At 36.3% G+C, this 19,674-nt stretch overlaps 5 protein-coding genes across 5 annotated transcripts; 4 read left to right on the top strand and 1 right to left on the bottom strand.

Moving 5' to 3' along the window:
• The first annotated feature begins 139 nt into the window (after window positions 1–139).
• Window positions 140–7,486, top strand: LOC18015263 (DNA mismatch repair protein MSH6). The gene is made up of 21 exons (XM_006396342.2): window positions 140–1,215; window positions 1,382–1,481; window positions 1,723–1,825; window positions 1,910–1,963; window positions 2,034–2,108; window positions 2,310–2,378; window positions 2,502–2,585; window positions 2,750–2,944; window positions 3,095–3,645; window positions 3,733–3,862; window positions 4,238–4,329; window positions 4,437–4,615; window positions 4,689–4,891; window positions 4,978–5,079; window positions 5,277–5,439; window positions 5,839–6,125; window positions 6,220–6,357; window positions 6,515–6,594; window positions 6,681–6,780; window positions 6,919–7,048; window positions 7,157–7,486. Exons 1-21 carry the CDS (start codon window positions 252–254, stop codon window positions 7,366–7,368), a joined length of 4,011 nt encoding a protein of 1,336 aa, XP_006396405.1. The 5' UTR covers window positions 140–251; the 3' UTR covers window positions 7,369–7,486.
• Window positions 7,487–7,627: 141 nt separating this feature from the next.
• Window positions 7,628–10,377, bottom strand: LOC18015180 (E3 ubiquitin-protein ligase MARCH8). The gene is made up of 7 exons (XM_006396343.2): window positions 10,167–10,377; window positions 9,988–10,059; window positions 9,533–9,600; window positions 9,213–9,321; window positions 8,394–8,471; window positions 8,179–8,277; window positions 7,628–7,824 (listed from the first exon to the last, which is right to left on the bottom strand). The coding sequence occupies exons 1-7, from the start codon at window positions 10,293–10,295 to the stop codon at window positions 7,738–7,740; spliced, it is 642 nt and encodes a 213-aa protein (XP_006396406.2). The 5' UTR covers window positions 10,296–10,377; the 3' UTR covers window positions 7,628–7,737.
• A 2,830-nt stretch (window positions 10,378–13,207) lies between these two features.
• Window positions 13,208–15,067, top strand: LOC18015181 (GTP-binding protein SAR1A). Its single transcript, XM_006396344.2, has 3 exons — window positions 13,208–13,484; window positions 13,990–14,121; window positions 14,484–15,067. The coding sequence occupies exons 1-3, from the start codon at window positions 13,356–13,358 to the stop codon at window positions 14,802–14,804; spliced, it is 582 nt and encodes a 193-aa protein (XP_006396407.1). The 5' UTR covers window positions 13,208–13,355; the 3' UTR covers window positions 14,805–15,067.
• Window positions 15,068–15,448: 381 nt separating this feature from the next.
• LOC18015278 lies at window positions 15,449–16,102 on the top strand. Its single transcript, XM_006396345.1, has one exon. It carries the CDS (start codon window positions 15,449–15,451, stop codon window positions 16,100–16,102), a length of 654 nt encoding a protein of 217 aa, XP_006396408.1.
• A 2,606-nt stretch (window positions 16,103–18,708) lies between these two features.
• LOC112085127 (putative nuclease HARBI1) lies at window positions 18,709–19,674 on the top strand. Its single transcript, XM_024154148.1, has one exon. It carries the CDS (start codon window positions 18,709–18,711, stop codon window positions 19,672–19,674), a length of 966 nt encoding a protein of 321 aa, XP_024009916.1.

Genomic DNA, 19,674 nt, shown 5'->3' on the forward strand with positions numbered 1-19,674 from the left:
CTTTTACAGCTCTTCACTAAGCTAACGGCATGCTTCTTCATTCGATGATGACACTCGCAGAAACATTTTTATCTTATTACTAGGCGTTGTTTCCCGCCATTTCCCAAGTTTCGCCGGCGTCTTTCCCGGTGAAATTCCCGCGCGCTCTCTCTCTCTCTTCACTCCATTAAGCTCCCGATCTTTCACTTTCCTTCTCTCCATCTCCCTCTTTCCCTCTCCCAACTTTATCTCTTCGCTTCCTCCTCCTACTAATGGCGCCGTCTCGCCGACATATCAGTGGAAGGTCTCCGTTGGTGAATCCGCAGCGTCAGATCACAGCTTTCTTCGGCAAATCTGCCTCATCTTCTTCTCCTTCTCCATCTCCATCTCCACTCTCCAATAAGAAAACCCCCAAATCTAACCCTAACCCTAGTTCTCCGTCTCCGTCACCATCTCCACCGCTTCCCGGTAAGAAAATCCCCAAATCCAACCCTAGCCCTATCTCAGAACCTCCTGCTCGGAGTCCCAGCCCCGGTCCGGCGACTCCTTCTCCTGTACAGTCGAAGCTTAAGAAGCCCCTCCTCGTCATCGGACAGACACCTTCGCCCCCGAAATCGGCAGGAAATACGTACGGGGACGAGGTGGTGGGAAAACAAGTTAGGGTTTATTGGCCGTTGGATAAGAAATGGTATGATGGGATTGTGACATCTTACAACAAGGGCGAGGGGAAGCATGTGGTCGAGTATGACGATGGGGAAGAGGAATCTTTGGATTTGGGGAAGGAGAAGATCGAGTGGAGGGCTGAGGAAAAATCAGGACTGAGGTTTAAGCGATTGAGACGAGACGCTTCGGCTTTCCGAAGAGTTGTGACGGATGATGATGATGATGTGGATGTGGAGATGGGTAATGTGGATGAAGAGAAAGAAAGCAAAAGTGACGGTGATGATTCTAGCGATGAAGACTGGGGAAAGAACGCGGGGAAGGAGGTATTTGAGAGCGAGGAAGACGATGTGGAGTTGGATGATGAGAATGAGATGATGGATGAAGAAGAGCTGGTGGAAGAAGAAGATGAAGAAACACCTAAGGTAAAAAGAGTTTCCAAAACTGACTCTAAAAAGCGGAAGACTAGTGAAGTAGCGAAATCAGGTAGTGAGAAGAAAAGTAGGATTGATAAGGACACTACCTTGAAAGGCTTTAAGGCTTCCGTTGTGGAGCCTGCGAACAAGATTGAACAAGGTATCTTGCTGTAAAGTGCTTATTTTTGCATTTTTTGGTTGGTTCGTGACACTTCAAGGTTGCATCTTGTTAACAGATGAGAATCATGCAAAATGTCTCTTGCACTGACTTTGGCTTAAGATGCTGTTCTTTGTTGGCTGCTAAAGTTTCTCTTGTTTTACTGCAGCTGATAAGGTGGTCAATGGTTTGGATGATAACATATTGGATGGGGATGCTCTGGCTAGATTTGGTGCCCGTGAATCCGAGAAATTTCGCTTCCTGGGAGTGTAAGTCTTTCACTATTTTTTCCCATCTTAGAGGCTATTTGCTATGGTGGCTAGGAGTATAAAAATCTGGAATATATACCTACGAACTTTGAGGTTAATTAGTGTCTTAAACAATAATTGTCTCTACTTGCAGGAACATCTCTAATTTTCTTTTAACTTCATGATGTATTAGTAGGTCGCATGATCCCTATCTTAGCTGAGTTGTAATGTGTTTGTTCTTGTACATAATTCTGGTGAGCAGAGACCGAAGAGATGCAAAAAGGAGACGCCCTACCGATGAGAATTATGATCCGAGGACACTCTACCTTCCTCCTGACTTTGTGAAGAAATTAACAGGAGGCCAGGTAAGGCCACATGGAAATCTGCTTCGGTGTATTTGATGAAGCGACTCAAATTCCTTTTATTTGATTCTGTTGCCCTTTTTTCAGAGACAATGGTGGGAGTTTAAATCAAAACATATGGACAAAGTTGTTTTCTTCAAGGTAGATAATCATAACTTATTTCTTGGTAGGAGATTTGAGGATTTAATGGCTTTCTTTTGATGACAAGCAGATGGGTAAATTCTATGAGCTTTTTGAGATGGATGCGCATGTAGGAGCCAAGGAACTTGATTTACAGTACATGAGGGTAACTGATTTCTTACGACTCATAATTTGTTGATGCTTTTCGATACATCTCTTTAAAATGTCCTAAAAAACCAAAGGATTGACATCACATCGTTTTAAAATGTCCCTTTCATTGTAAAATACACTATGCATTTCTCTTGTACTCTCTTTATCTTATTTTTTTTTTCTTTAAAAGCACCTAATGTAGCTCTTCGTTGTCTAGGGAGAACAACCACATTGTGGATTTCCCGAGAAGAATTTCTCTGTAAACATCGAGAAATTAGTTAAAAAGGTTTGTTTTCAGAAACGTTGTAATTCCAGTCTAAGTATGATTTATTTCTTGTTATGTGTGGGAAAATCACATTCATGGGCAAAAGTTATGCTGTTGGGTAGCTGATTGAATTGAATGGAACAGGGCTATCGAGTTTTAGTCGTGGAGCAAACAGAAACACCTGATCAGCTGGAGCGACGCCGAAAAGAGAAAGGCTCCAAGGATAAAGTAGGTCCCACTATGAATTTAGTTATACTAGGCATCATAACTTTCTAGTCAATTAATTTGATTGCTAATGAATCTAAAACTCAATTATGATTGCTGGTGCTTTGGTTAGAAAGTAATGATAGGAAGGACTCCTAGTGACATTACTCCTGTTCTTGTTCTTGTAGGTTGTGAAGCGTGAAATATGTGCAGTTGTTACAAGAGGCACGCTGACAGATGGGGAGATGCTATTAACTAATCCGGATGCATCTTATCTGATGGCGTTGACTGAAGGAGGAGAGAGTTTAACTGACCAGAGAGCAGAGCACAATTTTGGTGTCTGTTTGGTTGATGTTGCGACAAAGAAGATCATTCTGGGGCAGGTGGGTTCATTGAATTGATCGAAAGAAAAGCGATGCATGTTTAGCATATGTAACATTTCTTGTATAATTCCTCTTAGGAACCGTCTCTGTGGATATTTTTGGCTTTTGACATCTATTCTATCTGACGGCATTGTTTTCAACTCCTAACAGTTCAAGGATGATCAAGATTGCAGTGCATTATCTTGCATGCTTTCTGAGATAAGGCCGGTGGAAATCATTAAACCAGCTAATGTGCTTAGTTCTGCAACGGAGAGAACAATAGTTAGACACACCAGAAATCCCTTGATAAATAATCTGGTTCCACTTTCTGAATTTTGGGATGCAGAGAAGACCATACATGAAGTTGAAATTTTCTACAAGCGAATCAGTTGTCAACCGTCCTCTGCGCATGCTGGTGAGGGAAAAATTCTAGGGGATGGATCCTTTTGCAATGAAAGTGGTTCAAGCTTCCTACCAAAAATGTTGTCTGAATTAGCAACTGGAGATAAGAATGGTAGCCTGGCACTCTCTGCTCTTGGTGGTGCCATTTACTACCTGAGAGAAGCTTTCTTAGATGAGAGTCTTCTTAGATTTGCCAAGTTTGAATCCCTGCCGTGCTGCGATTTCAACAACTTTACTGAGAAACAGCACATGGTTCTTGATGCTGCTGCCCTCGAAAACCTTGAGATATTTGAAAACAGCAGAAATGGAGGCTTTTCGGGGTAAGGTTTCTCTATCTTACTAAATTATCAAACGTAATTGATATGTGTTCTAAATCTAAAGTGAGTGTTGTTTTTTTTTTTTTGAAGAACGCTGTATGCACAATTAAATCAATGTGTCACTGCGTCTGGGAAACGGTTACTGAAAACATGGCTGGCAAGACCCCTATATAATCCGGAACTGATTAAGGAACGTCAAGATGCTGTAGCGATTCTGCGGGTGAGTCTTTGAAAGAATTGCTTGGCTTTATATACTGCCGACATGTGCTGTATAGGTTACAAGCAATGGGTTACATTTCTTTGTTTTTCAAATAGACGATAACCGGTCATCTTGATTTCCATTTTTTTTTTTCATTTTCAGTTTTGCACCATTTAACAGATCTCTTCAGAACTACTCTATTTTCCCATTATGGGTGTTCAAGATCTTGTTATGTCACTGTATCTCAATGACACAGATGATGTTTTTCTATGCTTTCAACTAACCATCTATTTCTGGAAATTATTTCCTTAGTATTATGAAGCTTACTCTACATGCAATGTGAAAACTCCCATATTTGCTATCTGTCTGACAACTCTTTGAATTGTGTACCTTCAGGGGGAAAATCTGCCGTACTCGCTCGAATTCCGGAAGGCATTGTCGAGACTTCCAGACATGGAGCGGTTGATTGCACGTATCTATTCTAGCACGTAAGGGATTTGCTGGATTGAGGAAATGTTATATCTTGCATCGCATGTTCATACCAGAGATCTACTAAACATTTTTATTAAAACAATCGTTGATTTACATGTTACAGTGAAGCTAGTGGAAGAAATGGAGATAAAGTGGTTCTATATGAAGATGTGGCAAAGAAGCAGCTACAAGAGTTCATATCAACTCTACGTGGTTGTGAAACAATGGTGGAAGCATGCTCTTCCCTTCGTGTTATTTTGAAGCATGATAAATCTAGGCGGCTGCTTCACTTGCTTACACCTGGTATCATCAATACTCTCCATGTTACATTCTTAGATTGGTAGATCTACAGCATCTTACATGCTTTTTATGTCAGGTCAAAGTCTTCCAAACACCTCATCCTCCATTAAGTATTTCAAGGATGCTTTTGACTGGGTAGAAGCTCACAATTCTGGACGTGTAGTACCTCATCAAGGGGCTGATGAAGAGTATGATTTTACCTGTAAAACGGTTAAAGAACTGGAATCCAATTTGACAAAACATCTGAAGGAGCAACGAAAATTACTCGGAGATGCATCAGTAAGAATTACTTCCATACATGTTTTTGTCTCTTAAATGCCTAATCAACTGAGTGTAATGATCAGAGCTTTGGGGATCTTGTCCAGATAAATTATGTGACAGTTGGCAAAGACGAATACCTCTTGGAAGTTCCTGAAAGTTTAAGTGGGAGTGTTCCTCAAGATTATGAATTATGCTCATCCAAAAAGGTAAACAATCGACCAAGTGTCGCATTTTAAAGAGAATGCCATTCTCATCTTAACAAGTCGGTCTGATGGTTTTAGTTGAGTCCTTCTGTCTCGCATCTCTGATTGTTTCCATATGGTCTTAACCTCACGGATAGGAAGATATATATTCTTCTCGAAATTGCTGATTTCCTTTCTGTTTTACACACCCATCTTTTCAGGGTGTCTTTCGATACTGGACTCCAACCATCAAGAAATTATTAAAAGAGCTATCACAAGCAAAATCTGACAAAGAGTCAGCCCTAAAGACCATCTCGCAAAGGTTAATTGGACGTTTCTGCAAGCATCAAGAAGAATGGAGACAATTGGTTTCTGTAACAGCTGGTATGATAAAGTTTATGTTTTCTAATTTTTGCTTAGATGCCAACTTTGAGTTCTCTTTTCTTTTAAAAAAATTGTCAGCTTCCTCCTCAAGAAAATGATTTTTTTTTCTAAGTCAATACCTGTTAATTACAGTACTGTCAGCCGGGTGTCGAGGCAGTTAGAATCGAGTTACTTTATAAACTGAGTTAGAAGTAAACATGCAGATGAAAAACGAATCTTAGAGCTCCCTGCAATTTGTTGTGTGAATTAAATCCTGCTGCTGCTGACGTATATTTCAGTCATATTTTAGGAAGAGATAACTTTGGTAGGAGATTGTTTAATAGACTTAGGCATGCGAACAAAGTGTGCGCTTAGATCTTTCTGTGGATGCGTTGTTGACATAAATTCATTCTATTGCAGAGCTGGACGTGTTGATCAGCCTAGCTTTTGCAAGTGATTCTTACGAAGGAGTAAGATGCCGTCCGGTAATATCAGGATCAACATCTGATGATGTTCCGCACTTGTCCGCCACTGGTCTAGGGCATCCAGTTCTGAGGGGTGATTCATTAGGCAGAGGCTCTTTTGTACCAAATAATGTAAAGACTGGTGGTTCGAAGCAGGCCAGTTTCATTCTCCTCACAGGCCCTAATATGGGTGGAAAATCAACACTTCTTCGCCAAGTTTGCTTGGCTGTAATATTGGCTCAGGTAACGCTATCATATTTTGAATTTTGAAGGCGATGGACCTTGACTGATATGTCGTCGATGAAAGAGACTCAAGCTATGATTATTCTTTTCATAGATTGGAGCAGATGTCCCAGCAGAGACCTTTGAGCTTTCGCCTGTTGACAGAATCTTTGTCCGGATGGGTGCAAAAGATCATATTATGGCAGGACAAAGCACGTTTTTAACAGAACTTTCAGAAACTGCTGTAATGTTGGTAAGTAATGTTTATCAACTTGATTACATGAAGCTTTCTAAGTTTCGTGTGATACTAACCATAGCTATTATCTTTTTGAGTTTTGTTCACATGCTTTGTTAAACTATGTGAAATGACAACAAAGATTGATAGAAGGTTATAATATCATAATATGCAGTCATCAGCAACCCGAAATTCACTGGTGGTGCTAGATGAGCTTGGACGAGGAACAGCCACATCAGATGGACAAGCCATTGCGTATGTTGAGCCATTACTGTGTATTCTGTTATTGGGACTTATAGTTGTTGTTCTGATTATCTAAAATTATCTTTAATTTCTGACAGGGAATCCGTACTTGAGCACTTCATAAATAAGGTGCAGTGTAGAGGAATGTTCTCTACTCACTATCATCGTCTCTCTATGGATTATCAAACCAATCCAAAGGTACTGTGATAGTGTCTGGTTCAGATTATGATCAATAGCACGTGATACTGCGTTAGAGAGACTTGAGACTATCAAACATCTGATTGTTTTTTGTGAAACTTATTCGAAAAACTGATGGTTGTTGATATTTTGGGATAGGTCTCGCTTTGCCATATGGCATGTCAAGTTGGAGAAGGAATTGGTGGAGTGGAAGAAGTTACATTTCTCTATAGATTGACGCCTGGTGCATGTCCTAAAAGCTATGGAGTTAACGTTGCTCGCTTAGCTGGTAAGAACATTAGATTCGCTACTCCATCGCCTTCAATCTTTTCCTTCTCTTTTCACTTAAACAAAACCTGATATTCTTCACTCTTATCATTTTTTTCAATCTCCATAGGTCTTCCGGATTATGTACTTGAGAGAGCCGTGATTAAATCCCAAGAATTCGAGGCCTTATATGGTAAAAACCGTACAAAAACCGACCGTAACATCGCAGAAATGATAAAGAAGATCTTCGGTAGTGTTGCATTAGATTCTGATTACTCAACTTCAAAGGACTCACTGTCTGAGCTACACTGCATGGCCAACACATTTCTCCGATTAATTTAGCTGCTCTATGCAAGGACGTGTATATTATGGATATTTGTAAACATTGGTCTAGTGTCAATGTAGTTAATTTTGTTAGCACAACCAATTATCTAACAAAATACAAAGATTGGTTAATACTATAGTGACAAACATACTCCTATTTAGTTTTAATTAATCTAGGTAACCAAGCAAGCAGTGTTAATAATATATCCTGGTTAAAAAAATTATAAATAGGTGTCAATTAGATGATAATCAAACGCGAATTTAAAAGAAAATTTACGTCTTTTATTTCTTTGAGTGTGTGATGAGTGACAATGAGCATCGAATGGATGCTTTTCGTTAATAAAGAAAAAAAAAAGAATTAGAAAGAAAAAAAAAAAATCGTTAATATTAAGCCAAATGATGTTGTTGCTCTTCTTCTTCCAACTCATAGTCGTCTACCTCGTCGTCAGAGCTCAACGTATCTTCTTCAGATTCCTATTCTCAAAAGTCAAACATTACTAAAAAGTCAACATATAGAGAGAGAGAGTTGAAATTTCACACTTGGCATTAAATGATATAACGTTTTGGACTTCGTGATGATATGATTCAAGGTCAAATTTCGTTTTTATGATTTTTCCCATGATCACAAAATCTTTTTCAAACGTGGTACCTACAATACAACCTATTTATCCCCACTCGCATGCGTGAATAATATTCACATCCCACATGCAAATTATTTGGAAATATATATAGTCAAACATAAATGCATATGCAAGTATTTTTTTATTAATTTATGAATATATAAGTGGCCTTTTGGAATCAATAAATTAAAAAAGTTGGGGAACTTACGGTATATTGAATACGACGGAGAGTTTTCTGAATAGCAGCGATTGTTCGAATTATAATGAACATTGGCAATAGAATTCCAATAGCTTTTAATGTTAGTACCTGCATTCATATTTATTCACCCAATTCTTATTTCAGATATATTAAAGAATACAATAACTTTTTTTTGTTCTCTGATTTAGTGATTGGTGTGGAAAAGTAAGATCAATTTATTTTACCGTAAATACAGTGAATGGATACTCTTCGGTTCCACAAATCACATCAAATGTATGTTTCATCAGCAAAAACACTGAAAGCTGCAAAAAATAATGTATCCATTAGTCTTTAACAATATTTTCATCTACTAACATTGATTTTAAGGTTGTAATATGATATAACTTTAACTAATTGGGTCCAACACTTGGCTTCAACAACTATAACATAAAACTCAAGTATAAGATACCAAGCAATCCAAATTTGGTAAAAGGGTAAGATATTTTAGTAGGAGTTGTGGTCTTACTTCTTAGGTGAGACAAATATATATTGAAATGCTATAAAAACTCAAATTTTCTTGGCCAACCAACTACTTACCCAACCTAATGTGCTTTTTTTCTTTCGCTACAAACATTCCAACCATTGAACATAAATTTTTATAATCCCCAAATTTGCAACAAACTCTAAAAATGGTAAAAGACTATGAACGAATAGTGACAAAGCTTTGTAACGGTAACATTGTACATATAATTTTTAAATATATTGAATCATGGTGGGGAAAAGAAAACATTATAAAAACCACATTTATAGGCTTTTGCCACATAGCTACGAAATAGTTTTGGCCAAAAAAGCTAAGAAACAGTAAGTAGTGGTTGCCATATCTATTTCAGAGCCTCCCTAAACTAAGGATTTTTTCCTTCCTCATCATTTGTTTTAACTAATTTATTATTACTATTGATTGATCATCTCTTATTATATTACATTATATTCACTTCCTACCCAAAAAAAAAAAAAGGTTGAGAACTATAATATAAATACTTCCAAAAAAAAAGGAGAGAACTTACAGTGAAAGTTAATGATCTGCAAAAAGTAGCTCCTCTATCAGCAACAGAGTTACACTGAGTAAAATCGGATTCAGCTAATTGTCTTCTTCTTCTTCTTCGTCCATTACTTCTGTTCCATTACAAGAAAAAAATGAAGTTTATTTTCTTGTTAAAATTATTTGTTAAATATGATAATAAAGTACTCATTTGCAAGCTATCTTCCCTACGCGTAAGCAAGGAAGGAATCAGGAAACCACGTCAACGAGTCAATTATTTCCAATTCTTATTTTCAACTTAATCAGTTAATTGTTTTTGTTTATCTATTATCAAATATAATTTACCTGATTGTGACTTCTTCTTCAATCACTTTAAATTGTTTTGAAATTGCTGTATATCCATGTCTATACACCTGCAGGATTTTAATGTTAATAGTTTTTTTTTTCATAACTTTGAAACAAAAACATTCGCACTCTTCCTGCTCCTTTTATTGGGTCTCGTATAAAAATATGAACCCAGTTATCTTTTTATTTTTAAAAATTCACTAAATTTAGAAAGAAAAAAAACGTAAGTTCACAAGTGATTCCGACGGTCAAATTAAATTTATTTTCCGTAAACTATATTATCGGTATGAAATTATTTGACGACAAAAACCAACACGGAAGAAACAGTGATGCAATAATCAATTCAAGAAAAACAGCAAAGCGCACAACACAAAATCAAGAACCCATCTTTTTTTTTTTGCAAAAAGAAAGATCGTAGAAATTGATAATTCGAGTTAATCAAGAAGCATATTAACCTGAAGACAGATTTCACAAGTCGTGTTTCCTTTCTCGTTGCACCAACGTTGTATGCAATCTCTGTGTGCGAACTGATTCGGACAACAAAAAAAAGCTCTGTTTAGTTTCAAATTTAGAAAAACGCAGAAAAGAAAAATCGAAACGATGAGAACTTAAAATTAGATATGAAGTTCTTTACCTTAACGGTTCCTGAGCAAGCACAAGGAACTTCGAAGAAACTTTCTGCCTCTTCCTCATGGCAGATTCTGCAACGCGAGATTCTCAATTTCGAATTCGTCTCATCTATGAACAATACCACATCTCCCATCTCTATAGAGATTCTTTTCTATTTTTGAAGTTTTTTGGAAAGCTCTTCGTTTCGTGGCTCTGTTTTTTTTTTTTTTGTAACTTTGCTCTGTTTTTGTTATCATCTGAAGAAGAGCTTTATGGCAGAGGGACTGCAACTTTATACACACCTTTTTTTTAAGGGGAAAAAAGTATGTGATTTCCCGGTTTTACCCTTATTCACATTAAGAATCATCATTTTCCTTGTCTATAAACAAATACAATGCAACAACTCTAAATGAGTTTTTGACAACAATCTATAAGAACCATCAATGTAACAACATTAATTTTTTTTTCTTAACTCGTTACTTGTTTAAAAAGACGGCTGTATATTCTCTTATTTAGAGTTCATAGAAATTGGATGTTCAAAAAAAAAAAAAGTTCATAGAAATTGAATAAAAATAAGAATTAATCATGTCCTTCGTGAAAACATATCCTAATTGTTTATGATGGATAACATCAAACAAACAATGAAAGATGGATATATATTGCATGGAACAAAGAAGGAAATTTTTTGGCAAAAAAACAAAAAACAAAGGAGGAAATAATTGTGGGGTTTAAATAGTAGTTTCCATAACATACTGTAATGTCCAATCATATTGTTCTGTAAGAAACTGAGAAACGGCCAATAGAAAATAATGAATTATGTAAGTTAATAAAACAAAACGCGGTTCTGTAAAAAGGACGTGTATTTTGTCAACTAATGAGATCACTCACACAAGTCAAAAGTATTTTGCTCTCAGAATTTGTCATTCGGCATATGTTGTGGGAACTCGGGAACTCTTACTTACGAAAATGTAATATGTTTTGGTTGTTCAATTTAAAGTATGTAAAAATAGTGGCAAACCTTCGAATCATTGTGGTTTTTGATACCCTAAAGTTGAATTAATACATTAGATTAGGTTACCTTTCATTTCATAAAAAAACAAATTCTTGTCATTTCTTGCCCTTCTTTTTTTTTAAAAAAATTGCAGATATACACATATATTTAGATTAAATATGTCAAACCATAGGATTGGCTGGTAGAGCAACAAACTAAACACACACATCACAATAAATGCCAAACAAAAATCAATTTCTCATTGGAATTGTCGATTTAATACATTCTGGCGGGAGGAAGTTCATGATTTTGTCAACTAGCATATTAAGAAATTGTATCCTCCAAAATCAACAGTAGGATAAACAAAGGTCGGCTTGGAAAAGTAATGTATGCAGGATGTCTTCCAAAAATATGTTAAGAAAGTAAAACTCTGAGACGATTTTGTCTTTGTGAAGCATCATGTTAGTCGTTTGACATGATGAATGTATTCGGATTTTTAGAATATGTGACAAATTGAAAATTAAAGCCGATATAACAACTAACAATAAGTTTTTCTAGGTAACCTAATAGTCTTCTAATACTCCTTATTAAGGCAGCCTGAGTCACACTGACTACTCGCTATTTATCAGAAAACCAGCGACATTAGTGAATGTAACTTATAGTTCCATTTTTTCGATTTAATTATGTAACTGGAACTCAAACGAATTTTGAAAATGAAGCCTTAAGGCTCACGAATTCTATGATTGCTTTTATCAACGGTCGCCTGGTCAGCTGCGGAGTACACCAGAAATTTAAACTTGTGAGTCCCACTTTATACATTTAGAAATACTATAATGTTTTTTATTTTACATCAATAATCTTATTTTTCTTTTGCCCCATTTGCTATGTTCTGTTAACATATTACTGAATAAATACTGTACCTGAATTTCAATTTTAATTCCTGAAATCAAAGTTAGACAAATGAAAAATTGACCATACCATTAATAGTACGATCTATTATCATTACTTTTTGGTCAAATTTCCATTTTTGATTTAACTTCGTAGATATGAATGTTTTCTATTAAAAACGACAATTGCTTATATATCATCAGCATATCAGGACAATAAACGATTATCCCATTTATTAAAGTAATTGTACTCATTTTTATTATTATTATGTAATTTTTTTGATTACATAATTATTTGCTTATTTTATTTCGGTACACTCAGACGCTGACATTTGTGCTTGTCTCATTTCTGCGATCTTATCTTTCTACGTTGGATTTTTCTTGGCTATATTCAATTCGCCGACTGATCATTTTCTGGTAGATTCTTGTAATTATCATTATGCACATAAGTGATTTGTTCAATTTAATTGGGCCGCCAAAATATATAAATATTGCCGGTACAAAAAAAAAATTAGTTAGAGTTTAGCAAAAGAAAAGAAGTAATTAGAAACATCATTATAAATCTAGTTCAAAAAGTGTCAAGAATGTTCGTCTTTTGATGCGAACAACGAATATAATATGTAGCTTAATAAATTGTGTTAATGTTGTCACATGTCACTACTCGTATTTAAATTCGCATAATGCATACATATTATTATAGAAAGAATTGAAGTAGAATAAAATATTAAATATAGGCATATAGCCATCGTAAAGGAGGTATATGTATAAGTTGATTTCTTTTTAGGATCCGTAAAATCGTTTTCGATAATTTTATGTGCGGTGTGTATTACAAAGAGCACTAAAATATCAAAAATATTTTCTAATAATGATGAACCTTTTACTTAAAAACAATTTAGTGACAGATTAAGCTCTTTGGAGATTATCTAGCATACTTTTCCATGGTGTCTTGAATCCTGAATTCACATTATTTAGATAAAAAAAAAAAAAAAAGATTAAGAACATTGGATCTTCCCTGTAATTGGGCTTAGTTATGTGGACTCAGAGACATCGTTGTGGGTTCATTTGTGATTTTGGAATCCGCACTGTTTGCCGTTTTTTCCTAAATGATTTTCTTATTGAGCCAAGGTCCGTTTGTGATTTCTGAATTCGCACTGCTTGTCGTTTTCCGTTTCTGCTTTTCTTGAGGAATTGAGCGAAACTCGCCTCTTTCGTCTTACTCGTCTTCGAAGCTAATTAGAATCCTGACGATCTCTCTCTCCCTCTCTATCTCTCACTTTGTGTTCTTTGTGTCGCGATCGGATATTTTTGAGTTGTGTGGTTTGAGGATTGAGCAGTCATGTTCTTGGTAGATTGGTTCTATGGCGTTCTCGCTTCGCTAGGGTTATGGCAGAAAGAGGCTAAGATCTTGTTTCTGGGGCTCGATAATGCCGGTAAAACCACCTTGCTTCACATGTTGAAGGACGAGGTTCGCTCTCGAGTCTCGATTCCTTCCCTTTTTTAAATTCCTCCAGTGTCTAATTATTTGCTCGTGTTTCACTTTTCGCCATCTAATCGATCCATTTCGGGTTTTCTTTTTCTTCCCTTGATTGCTCCTTGTGCTCGATAATATTTGATTCGTCTTAGATTGTTCTCGATTGAACTTCCGTGACCTTATCGATCTCCAATTTCGCAAAAACAAAAATTGAAGCTATAGTGTTGTTTCAGTTATGAGAAGTTTCTAAATTTGGAGGAGATGATGAATTCGATTTAGGAATCTTCATTTATAGTGTTGTTTTAGTGTTTTAGTGCTTTTTCTTTCTGCGTTTATGCTCCACCAATTCTTGTATATGTGATATTGTTCTACTATGACACACCAAAAGCTCATCTCTTTCAATCAAATGATCTAGACGATATAATGTGATTTCTACATTGATGCAGTTCAACATTTTTTGTTTTTGGTTTTGGTTCACTAATCGAAACTGGTGAAACAGAGATTGGTACAGCACCAGCCGACGCAGCATCCAACATCTGAAGAACTTAGCATTGGTAAAATCAAGTTCAAGGCTTTTGATTTGGGTGGTCATCAGATTGCTCGCAGGGTCTGGAAGGATTACTACGCTAAGGTGAGTAATCTTGTGTGTTCCAGCTTTTTTCCTTTTCCTGCCACTAAATACCATATAATGGACCATCTTCAAGGTTTTATCGTTGTTTACCTGTTTTCTTCTGCTCATACTTCACCTAATCACTGCCCCATATTAATCCCTATTGAAGATTTTGCTCCTCTGCATTAGATTGGTATTGCACACTTCTACCTAGTGAAAAGCCTGGTTTTTTAGTTTTTTCTCATGCGTGATTCATCATGTTAGATCATTTTCACTCTAGTGTAATTTGTCCAGTTGAGTATAAAGCTTTTTCTATAATCTTTGAAATTACGATAACCATATTATTAACCATTTAGTTTCGATGATTTACTCTGATTCTGCAGGTGGACGCCGTGGTCTACCTAGTGGATGCTTACGACAAAGAGAGATTTGCAGAATCGAAAAAGGAACTCGACGCACTTCTCTCAGACGAATCTCTAGCCACCGTTCCATTCCTGATTCTAGGAAACAAGATAGACATACCATACGCTGCATCAGAGGACGAGCTCCGTTACCACCTCGGCCTCTCCAACTTCACAACGGGAAAGGGTAAAGTGAATCTAGCTGATTCGAATGTAAGACCATTGGAGGTTTTCATGTGCAGCATCGTCAGAAAAATGGGTTATGGCGAAGGCTTCAAATGGCTCTCTCAGTACATCAAGTAACTAAGACACACAAAGAGACTCCAACAGATTGGCGTTATTATTAATACCGTAAGCTTTCTATGAATCCCAGTTTTTTTTTGTATTTTGTCTTTTTGCTTTTCTTCTTTTTTCCATGTGTTGTAAGAAATGTCCTTAAACGTAGCAGCTTCTCGTGTGTCTGATCCTCGCCTGGTTTGTTTCTTGTAGTGATTGTTTTTTCTTTTTACATTGAAAGTTTGGTAATTTATATTATTATTGAAATAAGGGAAAAGTTTGGATTATAATTTAACTTTGTGAAGTCAGTTAACTAATCCCAGTAGAGAGAGAGGTGTGGTTGAGCAGTTTTTTCACTTTGGTTTCACGCATAGTCAATAGATAAATAATACTAGCAGTAAAAGAGTTTCTCGACCGTTGGATTAAACGTTGAAATAAAATCAAACCATCCGTGAGATTACTCAACAAACCCATCAAAATTTTCTCGTTCATGATCCCACCAATATAATATTTGGTTTGTGTATATGAATAAATAATCATTAAAGTAAAGGATGGAACCGTTTAACGAACTCAATACAAACCAAACCATTTCAATTTTCATGTGTTGTGTGTACTTATATACTCGCACACACACACACACACATAGTTAATAGGATCGTTCTGATCTGAGAATGGGTAACGCAATCGGTTCTCGGAAGTTGGAATCGGCGGCAATGGCTGCCGGAAAAGTTGTATTATCCAACGGAAGAGTACAAAACTTAGAGGAAGAGACGACGGTGGCTGAGATTATGCTGGAAAACCCGCAACACGTCGTCGTCGAATTTGATCCGTCGTCGATATCATTCAACGACCGTCATCGTAAAAACAACGACCGTAAAACGGTGAAGAAAAAGCTGACACCTTTACCGGCGGACAAAACACTCGAGCCAGGAAAAATCTATTTGGTGCTCCCGTCCAAAAGAAACGGTGGCGGCGGCGGCGCCAAATCATCATCATCATCGGCGGTGATGACGTCAGAGGAGATACGAAAAATGCTGTTTAGCGCCACGGCGATGGTAAGGTCATCGTTTAGCTACTATGAAGGGATTCTTCCTTGGTTCACTACTAAAAGCTTTAATAATAATAATAATAATAATAATAATACTCTGGCGACCGATGCGGTGGTTGCTGCAACGTCGGTTGGAAGGTTGGAGGCGGAGACGGAGGAGGAAGGGAGGCCGGAGTTTTTGAGCCGGCAACTGTCGGGAAGAGGGTGGAAACCAAGCTTGGACCCAATCAAAGAGAAGAAAGCAAAGAAGAAAATGGTTCAACGGTTGTTGTTCTAAATACGACGTCGTTTTTGTTTTTATATCCTTTTCCGTTTTCTTTGTATTTTGTGCTTTGTGCTAAATTCGTTTCATTACGTGCGTGTGTGTATGTACGCCGATCACGAGAATCTCACGTGAGCCCAAAAACCTTGTGTTTATTTCGGTAATTCTTGTACATTTCTCATCTACTAGTGTACTAGCAAAAACCCTCTGTTTCTTTTAACATTTATCTTGTTTCTGCGATCAAAATATATTTGGTGACATGTAGTATCTTTGCATAAGTTTGAGTTATGGGTCTAATGCATAAATACATCAAAAAATGTTACCAATCATGAATTGATTTGAATTTTTTGAGTTTGAGTTTGAATTACAATGTATTATACTTGAGTTACAATTTTGATGTATGTCCTTTGTTAAATTGCTAACTCAAAAATTATCTCAACATCAACAAAAATCTCATGAGTTAGAAGTTGAGTTAGGATTTTTTTATTTTAAAATTTAAATTTCCTACGTTGTTGTTGTAAAATACAAAAAATCAGCAAATATTTCTCAACTAAAGTCTTAAAAAATTCAGTTAACCGAAAGTCTTAGTCAACAAATTTTCAAAATTTTCTTTTCCATTTAAATTAGTCAACAATCTGTTCCTAAAAATCTTCAATTGTTGATTTTATTTAATATTTTTCTTTTTAAAAAATACTATTTACACAGAATTATGTGTGTATATATACATGTCTTTTGTTCATTGACATATACACATTCCTCACACCTGTTAGATTGTAGCTGCATGCTACGGCACCTCCTCTTGTCTTCAATTTTGACCAGCAAAATACAGAGGTTTTACATTCTTCATTTTATTTATTTTGTTACTCTATCATTGTATATTCTCTTCTTATTTCCATCCGATAGCTAAAAATATACCTTTCAATTTGAATCTTGATTCATTAACGTTACATATTTGTGTGAAAATATTTGTTTATATTTCTTTATCATATTACTAATTTATTATGTTTTTCTTTGATAAAGATGTCTAATGATGGTGGTGTTGATGGTGCTGCTGCCGATGATGTTGGTGGAAGTATACGTCGTAAGGTAATTTTTAAGTGACATGCTAAATTTTAAACATAGGAATATATAGTATTTAATTTTGTTGAAATAAATTATAGAAACAAAAAAAAATAATGTGGAGCGATGAGCAAATTGGGATATACTTGGAGCTTCTCGATATTGAATTGGCCAAAATAAGATACAAGCAAAAGTTGCCTAAAGAAGTTGGAAGAGAACGTATTTGTAAAGAATTTTTGGGAAAACTGGTATAGATCTTCTTTGGGATTCTTTCAAAAGTAAATACGACACCTTGAGAAATATGTATGGGTCGTATAAGAGGTTGGTGAATTTTACCGGAGTGTCAGCAGACCACAACACTGGTTTGATTGATATGGATTCCGAATGGTGGGATGACCGTGAAAAGGTATTATTTTTTATTCTAAAGTTTATAATTAATTTATTGTTATTGATAGTTATTAATGTTTACATTATATATTTTGATTGAATTTTGCAGGAAATACAATATGCAAAACAAATTCGTGAAAATGGAATCCCACATATGGAGCTTATGAGTCGTATATTTGGCCGTCAAGGGAATAAACCAGAAGCTATGTACCCGACTCATATGCAAGATGCAAAGAGTGCTGAACAAGATGAGAGGGTACCAGAAACCCAAGATAAGGATGCAGATGATTCAAACATTATTCTTACAAGTGATGTGCAATTACGGCCACAAACCATCTCACTGGAATCTCCTCAAGCATCGCCTATTGGTCCATCAAAGCGGTCAGCTAGAAAACAATCACGCGTTACTCCATATGAAAGTAATCGAGGAAAAGATGTATCACAAAGTCGGGAGAAAAACTTACCACGAAGAAGAAAGTCGTTTGAAACAGAGATCAATGAGCAATTCAGAGAAATGATGGAATTTCGCCGTGTTCAAGTGGCAGAAGCGAAAGAGCGTAGAGAAAAGAATGAAGCTCTACCATATAAAGATGCTTATGAAATCTTGCAATCAATTCAAGGTCTAACAAGGTGGACAGATTTTTGGTGGTCTTGTATCAGAATATTAAAAGAGGATCCTTTTGCCCGAGAAATGATTGTCTACAATGAAAGTGATCATGATAGGATCACATTTTTGGAGGGTTATACAGGATATGATCGTCATGGAAATTTCATTGGCAATCGTTTCAAGACTTTGCAAGGTGGCAATGGTGATTCTCCAAATGTCAACTTAGAACAACACCTCAGACCAACAGAAATGGAGAGTCAGCGAGAATTTAGTGCTCCATCTCATAGAGAACTAATGTCATTATTCAAAGAATGTGGATATGAACGTGGAGCTGAAAAATATGGTGATAATGGAGAATCTAGCAAGACGAGGATTAATCTTGAAGATTAATAAATAGTTTTATATTTTCTTTTTTTTTTTGTTTAAATGCAATAACATTTTAAAGTTTATGGGTTTTGATATTTTGTTTAGGTTTAGTTCAGAACTAATAAAAAAAATTTTTGGGTAACATGTGTCATAATTTTTTTAAATATCTAATAATTTTTTTATTTTCTTATATTTACAGGCCATGCGACTAAACGAGTTATATTCCTGGGGTTTTGAAAATCTTACAGAAGATGAGTTGCTAGAATTGTACGATCTAGAAGACGAAGAGTATATGGATATGATTATGCAACCTTCAATGGAATATTATCAACGTTACTTTTCTAAGCGACCAATGGCGTTGGAGCGGGGATTGGGTTGGAGAAACCTTGAAAATCAGATTCGTAATAATCCAGCACATTGCATGACTATGCTAAGGATGCATCCAAAAGCATTTCAGAACCTATGCACAATACTGGAGCAACGTTACAACTTAAAGAGTACTGATCATATTAGTATTGATGAGATGGTGGCAATATTTCTCGTTACATGCGCCCAAAATGATACACAACGCTATGTTGGGTTGTCATTTGGTCGTTCCCAAGAGACTATATATCGAAAGTTTCACGAGGTATTGAACGCATTGGAGAGTCTTGCATGTGAGTATTTAAAAACTCCAACAACAGCGTCACTCCAGCATTATCCACGTAAGTTACAAAATAATCCCAATTATTGGCCTTTTTTTAGTGGATTTGTTGGGGCACTTGATGGGACGCATGTCAGAGTAAAAGTTGGAGGTCGCGATTCAGTTGGGTATTGGGATAGACATGGACAAACAAGTCTAAACATAATGGGCATATGTGATATAAACATGCTCTTCAAGTATGCATGGCTAGGCGCATCTGGGTCTACACACGATTCATTGGTGTTACAATATGCAATAGATGGAGACCCAATATTCCCTAAACCTCCAATAGGCAAGTACTATCTTGTTGATTCTGGATATGCAAACAAGCGAGGATTTTTGGCGCCGTATAGAGGAAATAGTAGAGAAACTATCAGATACCATCTTTCAGAATTTAATGAAGGTCCTCCCAGGAACAAAAAAGAATTGTTCAATAGGTGGCACACGTCACTTCGTTCTGTAATCGAACGTACATTTGGAGTTTGA

The sequence above is a fragment of the Eutrema salsugineum genome, unplaced genomic scaffold (assembly GCF_000478725.1).
Source record: "Eutrema salsugineum unplaced genomic scaffold, Eutsalg1_0 scaffold_3, whole genome shotgun sequence".
In the NCBI taxonomy this organism is placed as follows: Eukaryota; Viridiplantae; Streptophyta; class Magnoliopsida; order Brassicales; family Brassicaceae; genus Eutrema; species Eutrema salsugineum.